At 41.7% G+C, this 14,219-nt stretch overlaps 1 protein-coding gene across 1 annotated transcript in view; it reads right to left on the bottom strand.

Annotated features, from left to right (window-relative positions):
- ANO2 (anoctamin 2) overlaps positions 1–14,219 on the bottom strand; it is a 155,165-nt gene that overhangs the window by 102,429 nt on the left and 38,517 nt on the right. Inside the window, exons 4-8 of the mRNA XM_083503337.1 lie at positions 13,666–13,817; positions 11,267–11,321; positions 10,306–10,357; positions 8,495–8,550; positions 6,271–6,312 (exon numbers count right to left, since the gene is read on the bottom strand). Coding sequence (XP_083359463.1) covers positions 6,271–6,312; positions 8,495–8,550; positions 10,306–10,357; positions 11,267–11,321; positions 13,666–13,817 — 357 coding nt within the window. The remainder of the gene's footprint in view (positions 1–6,270; positions 6,313–8,494; positions 8,551–10,305; positions 10,358–11,266; positions 11,322–13,665; positions 13,818–14,219) is intronic.

Raw genomic sequence — 14,219 nt, 5'->3', positions numbered from 1 at the left:
TCGGTGTACTCGAGTGACCCAGGGGTATAGAGGCGAACTGGTTGCCGTTGTGTAGCAGAACACATTTCAGTGATCGCTTGCTGCTGTCAATGAACAGTCTCCAATCTTTGGGTTCATACTGTGGCACTCCAAGCTTGAGCAGAAGCTGCGCAATATCTGCACAGTACACCAAGTCCTTCTCTTCCGAGAAAAAACGGAGGTACTCTTGATGTCTGTTGCGGAAGAAGCTGATGCGAGCACTGTCAGAGAGGAGGTTTTTTTCCTTCAATCTGGATGCCAACAGTTTGGCAGAGTCCTTTGACAAGCTGAGGTCACAAACTAGATCATTCAACTCCTTTTGGGAAAATGGATGTGGAGCATCATCTTCAAGAACCACTTCTTCTTCTTCATGTCCTTCAACACTGGAGGCATCTTTGTCACTAATGTCAGGAAGTTCTCTGAAGATAGGCACTGGAATTTCATCACAATGAGCCACAGGACGACGTGCTGATTGAAGATCAGGATACTTGAGGCTGCTCCGGTTCTTTCTGTTGATCCCAGTCACATCAACAGCGCAGAAGTAGCAGTCAGTGACATGGTTTGTCGGTTCCCTCCAAACCATGGGAATTCCATAGTTCAGACTCCTCTTGCCATTGGTCCATCCACGTAGAGTCTTGGTGCATGCCTTGCACACCATGTGTGGCGCCCAAGCTTTATCCTGGTCACCAAGTTTAATACCAGAATAAGCATGGTAAGCAACTTTATGCTTTGCCGCACCAATTTATGGAAGATTTCGAGGTTTTATGACTTCAAACTGATCCCTTTTTGACATAATCACCCAGAACTATCGGACCTGAATACTTCCTGTCATTAAAATAATCATTTCCAATCAAAACAATTATTCGACATGGCATTTTACCCCCACCAACTTCTTCTAAAATGCTCCACACAAGCGTACATGTGAACAAAAACGTAAAAAAACTGACATGTGGCCATAGCTCAAAAACTTGACCTGATTGAGCAAAACCAATGTGATTTTTGGATTCAGCGCATCAGATTCATCCTAAATCAACTGAAAAAACGCAGACAACAAATTTGTTGTTGACCAGTGTAATAAACAGTTTCTTTTGGGGGCTGTCTGCATAGCCGCCTATCAAGATGGGAAATGTTGCTGAAAATATTTGAGTTGCAGCTTTTCTAAAGTATATTTATTATGAGAATTGTTGAGAGAAAATGACTCACTACCTCTTCTTTTTAAGGGATATTATTGCAATGTTGAAAAGTGCTTGCCTCTTTTGTCATTATTTTGGCAGTGACTGTGAAAATGTTCAGGGAAGTTTTTAATCTGTGATATTTTACTGTATTTTTGGTTTCTACGGAAGCCGCCCAGAGTGGCTGGGGAAACCCAGCCAGATGGGCGGGCTACAAATAATAAATAATAATAATAATAATAATAATAATAATAATAATAATAATAATTATTATTATTATTATTATTATTATTATTATTATTATTATTATATTTTCCCCTCTCGGTCTCTTTTTCAACTGGCTTCCTTTGCTATCCATGGTGTGGCCATGTAGCCAAAACTGAATTGCATTCATTGATGGGATTCCTTATTTTTTGAGATCACCCAGCCAGCTAATATGGGAATTGTTCTCCTCAGGCACATCATCACCCAGAAAAATCTAACTGGCCATGCATCTTTGTGATCCATCACACTCACTAGTTTGCTGGCATCAGGAGAAAACAAGAAATCTGAACCAGTATTAGTGAGAGCAAGAGCACCAAGACGGATTAAATAAGAATGTTCTCACTATTAAAACATTTTTCAGGAAATATCCCCATTGAGGCTGAACCAAAGTTTCATAAAATCACTGGTTTTCTTGAATTCGGAGTGTCATTTCACACAGAGCGTAGGACCTGAACCAACGGACTCAAATTGCAAGAAAGGAGACTAAAGATCAGGAAGAACTTGTTGACAGCAAGATCTGTTTGACAGTGGAAAGGTGGTGGATTCTGTATCTTTGGAGGTTTTCAAGCAGAGCTTGAGGACCATCTGTCATGAATGGAGGGAGTTGGACTAGATAACCCTCAGGGTCCGTTCCAACTCCACAATTCTATGAACATTTGCATCATTTGTTTTTCCCCACAAGAAGAACCTGAAGGTGGTTGATTAGGACTGGCCTTTGCTTTATGATTTGGTTTGTTGTTGTTTAGTCGTTTAGTCATGTCCGACTCTTCGTGACCCCATGGACCAGGCACTCCTGTCTTCCACTGCCTCCCGCAGTTTGGTCAAAGTCATGCTGGTAGCTTCAAGAACACTATCTTACCATCTCGTCCTCTGTCGTCCCCTTCTCCTTGTGCCCTCCATCTTTCCCAACATCAGGGTCTTTTCCAGGGAGTCTTCTCTTCTCATGAGGTGGCCAAAGTACTGGAGTCTCAGCTTCAGGATCTGTCCTTCCAGTGAGCACTCAGGGCTGATTTCCTTCAGAATGGAGAGGTTTGATCTTCTTGCAGTCCATGGGACTCTCAAGAGTCTCCTCCAGCACCATAATTCAAAATTATGAGTTGGTACATAAATCTTAATCAAGGAGGCTTGCTTACAAGAAAATAAAACCCAGTTAGTGTCAGTCTACCTTTGTCTGAGGGCCACACACTGCAAGGAAATGGAAGCTGCATTATGTACCTTAAAGGAAACACCATCAAAAGGGCTGAAAGCCGTTTTTTAAAAATGTCTCCCTTCACTTTAAACCTGATCAGGGCATTTCAGGAAATTAAACACTGAAACTATTCAGGTTCAGATAGAAAACAGATGATGTTATACGTAGAAATTCTATAGTCAAGTCTTATGGCTGGGCCATAGGAACATGTGTGAGCAATCATTGCAGTATTTCTGGAAAGAACCTTTTATGTTTTTAATACTTAACACTTCATAAGAGGGCCTAAATGGGCAGGTTAAGGAGAAGGGCAGCCCAACGTCTGGGGTGAATATTTTTCCAGGCACTAAGTCTTTTTAAAGTAGCGTTTCCACTTTTTGCTGTGATATCCAGTGAGTCCTTGCAAGATTAGCTGCTATGTCAGCATTTTGCCCTCCAGAAGAAAGTTTCGGCTACCTCTCCTTGGGGCGGATACAGATAAAAATGACGCTCCATTTATTCAGGCTTTATGCACCTCCATTTACTGATGACTTATGCATCTCTGACAACGTGTTACCCATTTGTGGATTTTCAGCACCCCTTAGTGGCCAGATGCTGTCTTGCCAAACTCTCCTTTGGGGGGCAATCCCACCAGGAAACTTTCCTGTGCTTTGGCATATTTAGCACTTTCAGTATTTAAGGGAAACTGGCAATCTTTCACCAGTCCAATAGAGATAGGATGGAAAGCAAGGCTAAGAAGGGGAAGACTCATAGCATGGTATGGTGCAGTGATAAGCAAGAGCTCTGAGACTTCAGAAAGGCAGCTAAAACATGAATCAGTGGCCTGGCTAACCTAGCTTCTTTTGCTGAGGAAGTTCAATCCGAAGAAATGTGGAGCATTTTCACCCGAGTGAAAAAAAGCAAATGGACCGCTAGGAATTATTAGGAAAGTAGATGGCAGTGAGCATGCTAATGTTGCTATATCAATCTATAGTTGTGGTCAGTGCTTCCCCCCCTAAAAAAATGTTTAGGGGTACTCTCATTTTGACTCAAGAGAACCAACATTTTATGGTTCAAATTGGGAAAAATAAATACAGTAAATGGACAAAAGTACATTTACCCCGCCCGCCCCGAAAAAAGCACTGCTTGTGGCCACATTTAGAAAATATATATGCAGATGTGGGGCTGGCCATCCCATTTCAAGTAAGATGTTATAGACTAAAAGAAGACCATCCAAAATTATTGGCCATCTCCTATATTAGGAAAAGTTAAAGCATTTAGCTGAGGAAAATGAGAGCCAAAGTATAAATTAGGTTGTTCATGTTTTTTTTTTAGGTACTTAATGTGGTTTTAAGGGAGGGGGCATATGTGGGACTCTGATCTGGAATATGCTCCCAATCTGGATAAAGGGCCCTATTATTATATTTTCATTTATATCCTGCCTTTTCCCCTGACAGGGATTCAAGACAGCTTACATATAAAATAAGTACAGGTAAAAACATAGGGGGGGGGTGGTTAAAAAACAAATAAATATTAAAACTATGGCAGCTTCATCTTGAACTCCCTTCCCCTGCTATCTTCCCCCCAAAGTGCTTGCTGTAAACAACTAAGGGAATTTTCAGTAGCAATTTTCTGCACTGGGGGCATTGTCCAGACTGTTTCAAATACTTCATCTTCTCTAAATGGCCTGGGCTCAGTCAGAGAAGCATCATATAAATGACCAATAACCCCCCTTCTTCTTTCTTCTGAAATCAATGCATCACTCCCTTTCCTCTCCAAGTATCAAACGAGTAGTTCTGCTTTTGTTTCTTTATTAGCATGGGATATAATGCTGAAAGCTAGCTATGAGAGATTCATTTTTTTACAGGCAGCTTTCATAAATTATATCTATTTGACCATTTCTGAAACAGTTATACTGAAGACACCTGGCGGAAGAATAGCACAGAGGTCTTAGCAACACAATATTGTTGTGAGTTTGGGGGCTTCACCCTGCATGATGCCTGCGTTCCCTGTAATTCTTGGGGTCATAGCTGTCAACTAACGGATTTAAAAATAAGGGACCAGTAGCCTCGGAAATAAGGGATCAGCAGCCAAAATAAGGGATTTTCAGAGCACAGGTATGTTCAGCTTCTGAGCCCCTCCAAGCCAAAGGCAGAAAGCCCAGCCAGCAGCCAAATGAAGCCTCAAGTGGTGGTTCCCACAGTGCAGCAACCCAGCAAAGGGGATGCAGCAAGGAAAACCACCGTCACCTCTCCGCTGGGAAGCGCTGAGCAAAGGCGAGTCCCCAGGCAACGCAGCAGATTTGATTGGCACAAGGCATGCAAGCTCCACCCCCCAGTCATTCTTAGACTCCTTATTGGGTGAGCAATGCAGCCAAGCAACACAGTTGGAGCCTCCCTCCTCCCTGGCCGGCAGGGAGGTAAGGAGGGAGAGGAGCTGCTTCCTTTGAAACTGGGAAATTTAAGGGACATCATCAATAAGGGACAGCAGCAGGACATGGCACTGGGATAAGGGACTTTCCCGCCAAATAAGGGACGGTTGACAGCTATGCTTGGGGTCCTGGAGGATTCCATTGTTGAATTAGCCAGGTAAGTTTCTTGCTGAGTTAAAGGCCCTAAGTACGGCTAGTATAAGAATGGAAGATGCTCTGTGGAAGATGACCCCCCTCCCTCACATGGCTGGTAGTAAGGAAGACAAAAGCAAGTGTGGAATGTGTGTGAGCTGGGCTAGAAGTAGGCAGAAGCCAGAGAGGGAGAGCCATGCTTGATTTCTGCAGGAATACCAGGCTGTGACTATGGGAGAAGGTCCGTATAGTTAAAGCTATGGTTTTCCCAGTAGTGATGTATGGAAGTGAAAGCTGGACCATAAAGAAGGCTGATCACCGAAGAATTGATGCTTTTGAATTATGATGCTGGAGGAGACTCTTGAGAGTCCCATGGACTGCAAGAAGATCAAACCTCTCCATTCTGAAGGAAATCAGCCCTGAGTGCTCACTGGAAGGACAGATCCTGAAGCTGAGGCTCCAATACTTTGGCCACCTCATGAGAAGAGAAGACTCCCTGGAAAAGACCCTGATGTTGGGAAAGATGGAGGACACAAGGAGAAGGGGACGACAGAGGACGAGATGGTTGGACAGTGTTCTTGAAGCTACCAGCATGAGTTTGACCAAACTGCGGGAGGCAGTGGAAGACAGGAATGCCTGGCGTGCTCTGGTCCATGGGGTCACAAAGAGTCGGACACGACTAAATGACTAAACAACCACAAATGGGAGACCCTCTTGGTGTGTTAATGCTGTGAGTACCTCCACTGTAGGCTCAGGTTGAATATGTGTGTAAACAAGCCACGTATCCTGAAATTTCTGCCACAATCTCGGCTGTATCTTGTTTCAAGGACACTGAACCCTGGGTAAGTGCCTGGAACCCCTGGAATCTTGCACCGCTTGGAGACTGGGGTGGCGGGCAACAAATCCAATGGAAAATTCCTCTGTGCAAACACTGCTGAAATTAACAGGAGCTGTGACAGAGCAGGAGAGCTTCAGACTGGACTGTGCCCAGTTTGCAGTATATTTTCAGCACAAAGGCTTGATTGCCATGAACAGATCGTCACATTCAAACCCAATGCCAACCAAACTGAAGATGTAAATTATTTTACCTTTCTTTCATTCATTTCTTTGTTTTCGCCGTCATATTCACCCTGAAAAGACAATGCTATTGGTAAGAAATATTGTAGGGAGCAGGAGTCACCTGCTAGCAAAGGGCAGGTAGCAAGAACAGCAGCAGTAGCAGCAGCAACAATTTTTAGTATTAAGGTGCTTTAAGCCAAACATGGTCAATACAATCCACATCAATGCCTTCCCTGTCATTCAGAGGAAACCCCTAGAGGTTTTAGAAACTAGTCATTTCTAACTGCCACAAAATCTAAGTACCGTGGTACCTCTGGTTACGAACTTAATTCATTCTGGAGGTCCGTTCTTAACCTGAAACTGTTTTTAACCTGAGGTACCACTTTAGCTAATGGGGTCTCCTGCTGCCACCGCTGGGCGATTTCTGTTCCCATCCTGAGGTAAAGTTCTTAACCCAAGGTACTACTTCCGGGTTAGCAGAGTCTGTAACCTGAAGTGTTTATAATCTGAGGTGTTTGTAACACGAGGTACCATTGTACTTCTAAAATTCCTTTTACTCCTGCTCATCTCTGTAAACCCCATCTCTACCCCACTACCATGCCTTAAACTGAAAACTCACTGAGGCTGTCCAGCGAAGAAGAAGAAGAAGAAGAAGAAGAAGAAGAAGAAGAAGAAGAGGAGGAGGAGGAGGAGGAGGAGGAGGAGGAGGAGGAGGAGGAGGAGGAGGAGTTTGGATTTGATATCCCGCTTTATCACTACCCTAAGGAGTCTCAAAGTGGCTAAGATTCTCCTTTCCCTTCCTCCCCCACAACAAACACTCTGTGAGGTGAGTGAGGCTGAGAAACTTCAGAGAAGTGTGACTAGCCAAAGGTCACCCAGCAGCTGCATGTGGAGGAGCGGGGAATCGAACCCGGTTCGCCAGATTACAAGTCCACTGCTCTTAACCACTACCAACAGTGGGACACCTGGGGTGCTCCAGACATTGCATCTACCATCCACCATCACCCCTGCCCATGCCAGGACCTGGATTCCAACAACAGCTGGAGGACCACAGTTTTCCCATCCTTGCTATATATAATCATAGCATCATAGCCTTGGAAGGACACAAGAGTCATCTAGTCCAACCCCCTGAAATGCAGGAATCTCAGCTAAAGCAGGATGGTGATGGTGATAAATATAATATTGACCTCCCCTGCCTGCTAGAATGCAATTCAATGTTGAAGACCAGGGGTGGTCATCAACTAAATCGTGTTTGGAGTTGGCCCACTGAAACCAATGGACCAACAAGAAATCCCACGAGAATCATAGAATCATAGAGTTGGAAGAGACCACAAGGGCCATCGAGTCCAACCCCCTGCCAAGCAGGAAACACCATCAGAGCACTCCTGACATATGGTTGTCAAGCCTCTGCTTAAAGACCTCCAAAGAAAGAGACTCCACCACACTCCTTGGCAGCAAATTCCACTGTTGAACAGCTCTTACTGTCAGGAAGTTCTTCCTAATGTTTAGGTGGAATCTTCTTTCTTGTGTGAAGGAGTCCTATGTATAAGCCTAAAACTAGGATACTGCTTTATTATTATTATTAAATTAATAATTAATCATACATAAATAAGCATAAAAATGTGCGCCCCACCACCATTCTATTATAACTATCCAACCTCCCAACATTTCATCACTTCTTGTGCTGGTTTAACCCCTTTCCGTTTTAACAGCACAAATTCTATGAACACACTCCATGTTTCTTCATAATCATTTCTCCTACATATTCCCCATCTTACCTTAATGGCACATGTTAATTTATCATTAATAGCTATATCCCAAACCTCTTTGTACCATTCTCCCATTTTATATTGTGCTTGCCCCTTCCCCTTCCTAGCTATAATGATTCGTGCAGCTGTCAAAAAAATTGTGAGCAAGTCCTTCATAGTCTGTGAACCTTCCACCCCATTGTAAATTGATAATAATGCTACCACTGGACTTTTGGTCAGCTTTAACCCAGTGATTTCTGTTATCTCCTTAAACACCCTTTGCCAAAAAATTTGTACATATTTACACCCCCACCACATGTGAACATAATTCCCTGTTTCCTGGCATCCCCTCCAACATAACACTGAATATCCCTTATTTATTTGAAGGATACTGCTTCTTAACAGGAAGTCTGCACTCCAGCGGAATCTCATATGTAGCATCAATTAAGCATTCTTTCACTTTTAACAAGGTTCTTAGGAAATTGACAAGAAAGTGTATACCTACATCATGGAGGGGAAAGGCTGCTTCATAAACATTGTTTGCTATTAATGTGTTAATACCTAAAGAAAAATAAAGATAGCAATAGTTATTTTTAAACAGACATATATATTTGCTTTTCGGCCAAAGAATGCGATACCACTAGCACAATGGAACTCCTTCCTTCTCTTCCCCCAGTGCCACCTTAAATCAATGTGTATTCAGGGAAGTTTTTAATGTGTGACATCTTAGTGTATTTTTTGTCTTTGTAGAAGCCGCCCAGAGTGGCTGGGGAGACAAATAATAATATATTATTATTATTATTATTATTATTATTATTATTATTATTATTATTATTATTATTATTATATTTCAGTTTATGAATGTAATGTTAAAATCTGATTAGTGGAAATATTATGTTTCAGGGTGGGATCTACATTTCACAAGTAAATTAAAATTACCGTATTTTCCTGTGTACAAGACTAGGCTTTTCCCCTAAAAAATAATGTTCAAAATTTGGGGGCGTTTTACACACAGGGGCCATCTCCCCCCATTTTCTTAAATCGGAGTCCCCCCCAAAATAGGGGGCATCTTGTACATGGGGGCGTCTTATAGACTGAAAAATACGGCAATTTAAAATGATTTGAACTCTGCAATCAAAACTTGGCATCTGAATCTGAAATCTAGCTGGTTTGTTTTGTCACATCCGAATTAGCTTTCGGATTGCAGTATCTCCATTCACCAATTTTGACCAAGATTTGATGTCACCTGCTCACATATTGCTGCCACTCCAATCAAAAGTGTTAAGTTGTGGGCGAACATATCAGACGACACAGCGATTCTTCAAACAGCTCTTGTTTATTCAAAGGCCAGAACAGAACTGAACTGAGGAGCTCAGTCAGCCTGCTTACATAGAGCTCCAGAACAATGTAACTGTAGCAACTTTCTAAAACTATCCAATCACTGAACGTCACTTTCGATCCTTCATTTGCATACAAACTATCCAATCACTGAACGTCACTTTCGATCCTTTATTTGCATAACTATCTACAGTATCCCCCTGCTGGCCCAGGGTGAGAACTTCAATACCTAACAAAAAGTGCTGAAGCTGTGAGTGCTACTGAAAAATAATCGTATATGAAGTGTTGACGTTCAACACTGAATATTTGTAGAACATATGCACTGAATATTTGTAGAACTAGAGATTATCCCGTCTAACAGAAGCTGCAGAAGAGAATTTGGGAGAAGAGGGAAGGGAAGTTTCCAATTATATTCAAGGCAAGGCCAATAAAGCTGAAGGCTCAATATTAGCCATTTTTTAAAAATAAATAAATCAAGCAATATTATTTTCTTGCAGGGAATTCATTCTGAATTCACCCAGCTACAGAATGTTTCCAGAACAGTTTGCACCCTAATGTTAGGTGTTGTTCATACTGGCTCAAGGAAAATGCTTTTCTTTGAATGGAAAATTCAAAGGACTGTGTGGAATCTGTGATTTAACAAAACCTTTACATTCTCTTCCAACAAAAACTAATTATGTAACCTGTATAAATTATGCAGATTGTTAACCTTTGGTTTTAGACAATTTATTCTGTCAATATATATATATATATATCTACGATTTTGAATAGTTTATTTTCCATGATGTCCAACAGAGCAGGATTCAGAAACATGTCTTTTTATTTGATTATCCAGGATTTGCCCTAATCTATTAAGACACAGCAGAATGCACTGTGAACATATCTTAACAAGCATCTGAGAAATTTAGAACAAGAATTCAAGAATATTAAAAAGCAGCTTCCGAAATAACATTTTTTAAAAAGCGAATTATTTCTTACCCATGCTGTTTTTGGCTTTTGTAGTATATGTACGCTTCAAAATTTCGTGTACCTGCATCAAAACACACAAACATGGTGTAACTAACAGATAACTTCTTTCCAAGAAATAGATGTTCTGCATGAAGCCAGTAAGACGTAAAGATGATATTCACCATACCATATTTTTTTAACTATATTTAAATAAAAAAGCTTTCTTCATCCAGTATTTCATAGTCCTGTGCTACGTCAAACTGCAGGTGAAGGCTCAAGCAACTGGAAGCTCCTATATACGGTAACAACAATAACAGCCCGTGTATATAGCAAACTATCATATCAGAGAGAAGGCTATATTTGAACCCATCTCCTCTTTGACCGTCATGGCTTCCCCCATCAAGGGTTTGATAAGATTCAAACAACGTACAGTATATAAAAATTAAATAAGATACACCCCCCAACAGAAAATAATGGAAATAAGCAGTGCTTTTTTCTAAAAAAATGATTAGGGGGTACTCTCATTTTGACTCCAGAAAATCACCATTTTATAGTTCAAATCGAGAAAACTAAATACAGTAAATGGACAAAAGTACAAAGATTCCCAAAATGTTTAGGAGTATGCATCCCCCTGCCTCTCCCCAGAAAAAAGCAGTGGAAATAATCAGGGTTTGTAGCCTCTGCCTTATTCAGTGACTATAAATCACCACGCAACCAGGGACCCATGATGAGGGTGATAAAATTTGAATACCACCCTTCCTTTGCAGATCTCAAGTGGTTCACAATGTAAAAATACAATATAAAGGCACAAAATACATGATAAAAACAAGGACCAAAAACCCCACAAACCATTAACTCCCTCTCCCACTTGTAGAGAGCCACGAACATTTCTATAGATTTTTTTAAAAATATGTGATTATCAGCAATAACAGTGAATGCAGTTAAACACAGGGGGGTTCCCTCATGTGTCACACCCCCTCAGCTGACTTACTATTCGACTGCGGGTAGCATTGTCAAAAAACGTGTCTTTATCTTGAATGTTGTACCTTGAGAAACAGTGATAGACAAGATCAGTTAAAATGTGCCTTATGCAATTCCCAGAAGAGCAAAAAAAGGCCAGTCCTATGGATACTTCCCTGAGAGTAAGGCCCTTAAACGTAGTGGAGCTTACCTCTGAGGAAACCTGTAAAGGATTGTATAAATAAAAGGTGACAGATTTTGTTTCAAAAAGTTAGCCAGCTTATATGATTCTGCTTGACAAGTTTAACAGGGTAATTTCTAGAAAGCGTGTTCTCCTTCATGGAGAGCACGTGTTGCAGTGGGGGTCGCCAGGACACGCCAAAGTTGGGGGCAGGCTAATTGTTCGTTGGCCACTGATGCGATAGGGGCTTCCCTTGTTGTTGGGAAGAAGTTAATGTTGCCATTTGTTGATTGACAGCCAGAAATGCTAAAACTCCTTGCACGAGGCCAGGGCTTCCTCTTTTCGCCCGTGCATCGGATTGCCCGTCCCTCCCTCCCTAGAATAGGGTTGTTCGCTTTGACCTTGCTATGCCTGTCATGGGGTCGTCTGCTTTGAAGCGGGGGCCTGGTAGGAATTTTGTCCATCTGGCTGATTGGCTGGGCCATTTGGTTTTTGCCTACTGCGTAGCAAATCATCACAACTTGTAAGGTTCGCAGTTAGGCATTGGTTTATGGTTTGGTTGGTTGAGGGGCATGGATTGGCTGTGCCTGCCCCTCTAATGCTGCTGCTGCAAGGGATTCCGTTAAAGGAATTGGGAGTTAACTATTGCTTGTCCACTCTGTCAAGGGGGCTTGGGCCATAGCAATGAGCTCCTGGTTGCATTTGGGGTGAGGGCAGGTTCCCTGCTCCGTCGCTACCCCAAGTATATTCCCCTATTCTGACTTTCGCATCGTGCGGAATGTCAGTCTGTCCCCCATGGTGGGGGCAGATAGTCGCAACCCATGCCTACGCAACCACTCACAAATTTGTATTTCAATAAAGTTGTGGCCAAAATTATGCCAAAAATCTTAAACAAAAAAATTCTGTGTGGTGTGTGAGTTATTGGGGTGGCCCTGGGGACCTTGACACGCAAATGTAGAGTTAGGTAAGAATCACAGGGTTTTCCTTCTCTCAAAACGTCCTTGCACTCCCTGCTTTCAAGAGAAGGGAACCCTATTCAATAATGTAATTTACAGGTTTAAACCCATGATTTTTTAAAATTCACCTGGGAAAATGTTTCTGGATATTAACTTATCCTATGCCAAAGTCTGAGGGCAGCGTAAGAACATTAAGAAACAAATCATACAATGCGTATTTGAATATAAATAAATCCCCCACTGCTTCCTGGTGACAAAATGTTTGCCCGAACAGAGAAATGTTGCATTAGTTTCTGCAGCATGGCTGTGGGATAAACACTCCTCAGTGGTGGACTTTGGGCCCAATGTGGGGCTCAAACCCAGACTCTGAGAGCATGAGTCTCATGCTCTACCTGCTGAGCTGCACAATTTCTTTTTCATTATCATAATTTTTCATTATCATAATTCGTATAAGAGGAATAAGAATCTATATGTTATGTACTGAAGTTCTCACCCTGGGCCAGCAGGGGGATACTGTAGATAGTTATGCAAATGAAGGATCGAAAGTGACATTCAGTGATTGGATAGTTTTAGAAAGTTGCAACAGTTATGTTGTTCTGGAGCTCTATATAAGCAGGCTGACTGAGCTCCTCAGTTCAGTTCTATTCTGGCCTCTGAATAAACAAGAGCTGTTTGAAGAATTGCTGTGTCGTCTGATATGTTCACTCACAACTTAACACTATACATTCAAAACCTAGCTGGTGGTTTTTTTAAAAAAAAACACAGCCAAGATAAAATACAGGATTTATTGCATCTGCAACTTTAAACAACAATACTTAACAAATATATATGTATGCACACACCTTTACACACACACACACACACACACACACACACACAAGAAAAATTAGAATAAGTGAGAAATCTGATGTATTAGCACGCTCTGATCTGCATACCAACTTTAGAGAGGATTAGGTCAGTTCACATCAGGGTTCACAGAAATCAAATTCTGTAAGCATCTATTTGCATCTTCTGATTTCTGCAGAGCTAAAAGGAAGTGTCTGTCAACTTCCTCTAGCATCACAGAAAGTAAGGTAGGCACTGATGCTACAATCCTCAGTTTGAGATCCCTGACACCATACATGGTAGGTGAGGGCACTCAAAGATGTAACCATTTCAACTGTTTTCTTAAATAGTACAGTCCCATGAAGACTGTATACGATGGGAAGTTATGTGCAGTCTCAATCACCACAACATTCCTCAATGAATTATATTTCTCAGGGAATTATACTGTGCACCTTGTTAAGTACTCACAAATAGAGTTTTTCTCTGGAGAAAGGGTAAGATAAATGCTTCATTCTGGTGGTATTTTGCTGTGGCACTTTGGGCTGCAAAGGTTTTGTAAACTTCTGCCATATTTCAGACAATTTATTGACAATTCCCGTTTCTTCTGTTATTTCATACGTCTGGAGAAACAAAGAGAGCATGAATGAGCAGGTGGCTTCCCAAATATTAATTTGTTTAGAATAATTAAACGGCATCTTTTCACCAGCAGTGTTCCCAGAGCCCATATCCAAGAAAAGTTAGTGAAGCACCAATATTGAAGGAGAATTACTGAGTATTGTTCCACCACCAGTTTTGGTTCCAGAAAATGAGCTCCTGTTTAAAGAAGTGGTTGTCTGCAGTGTATGAATAGACCCTGGGAATATTTGAACTGCTAGCTAGGAATATTTATTTTATCTTATCATTTCACAACATTTGTGTCAGGGCCGGCCCACCCATGAGGCAAGGTGAGGCAACTGCCTTGGGCAGTAGGATTCACAGGGGCAGCAGATGCCAAAGTAGATCTTTATCCCCCCCCCATTCTT

The sequence above is a fragment of the Podarcis liolepis genome, assembly GCF_965112155.1.
Source record: "Podarcis liolepis genome assembly, chromosome: 5".
Taxonomy (NCBI): Eukaryota; Metazoa; Chordata; class Lepidosauria; order Squamata; family Lacertidae; genus Podarcis; species Podarcis liolepis.
This window is presented reverse-complemented; position numbering and strand designations above follow the sequence as displayed.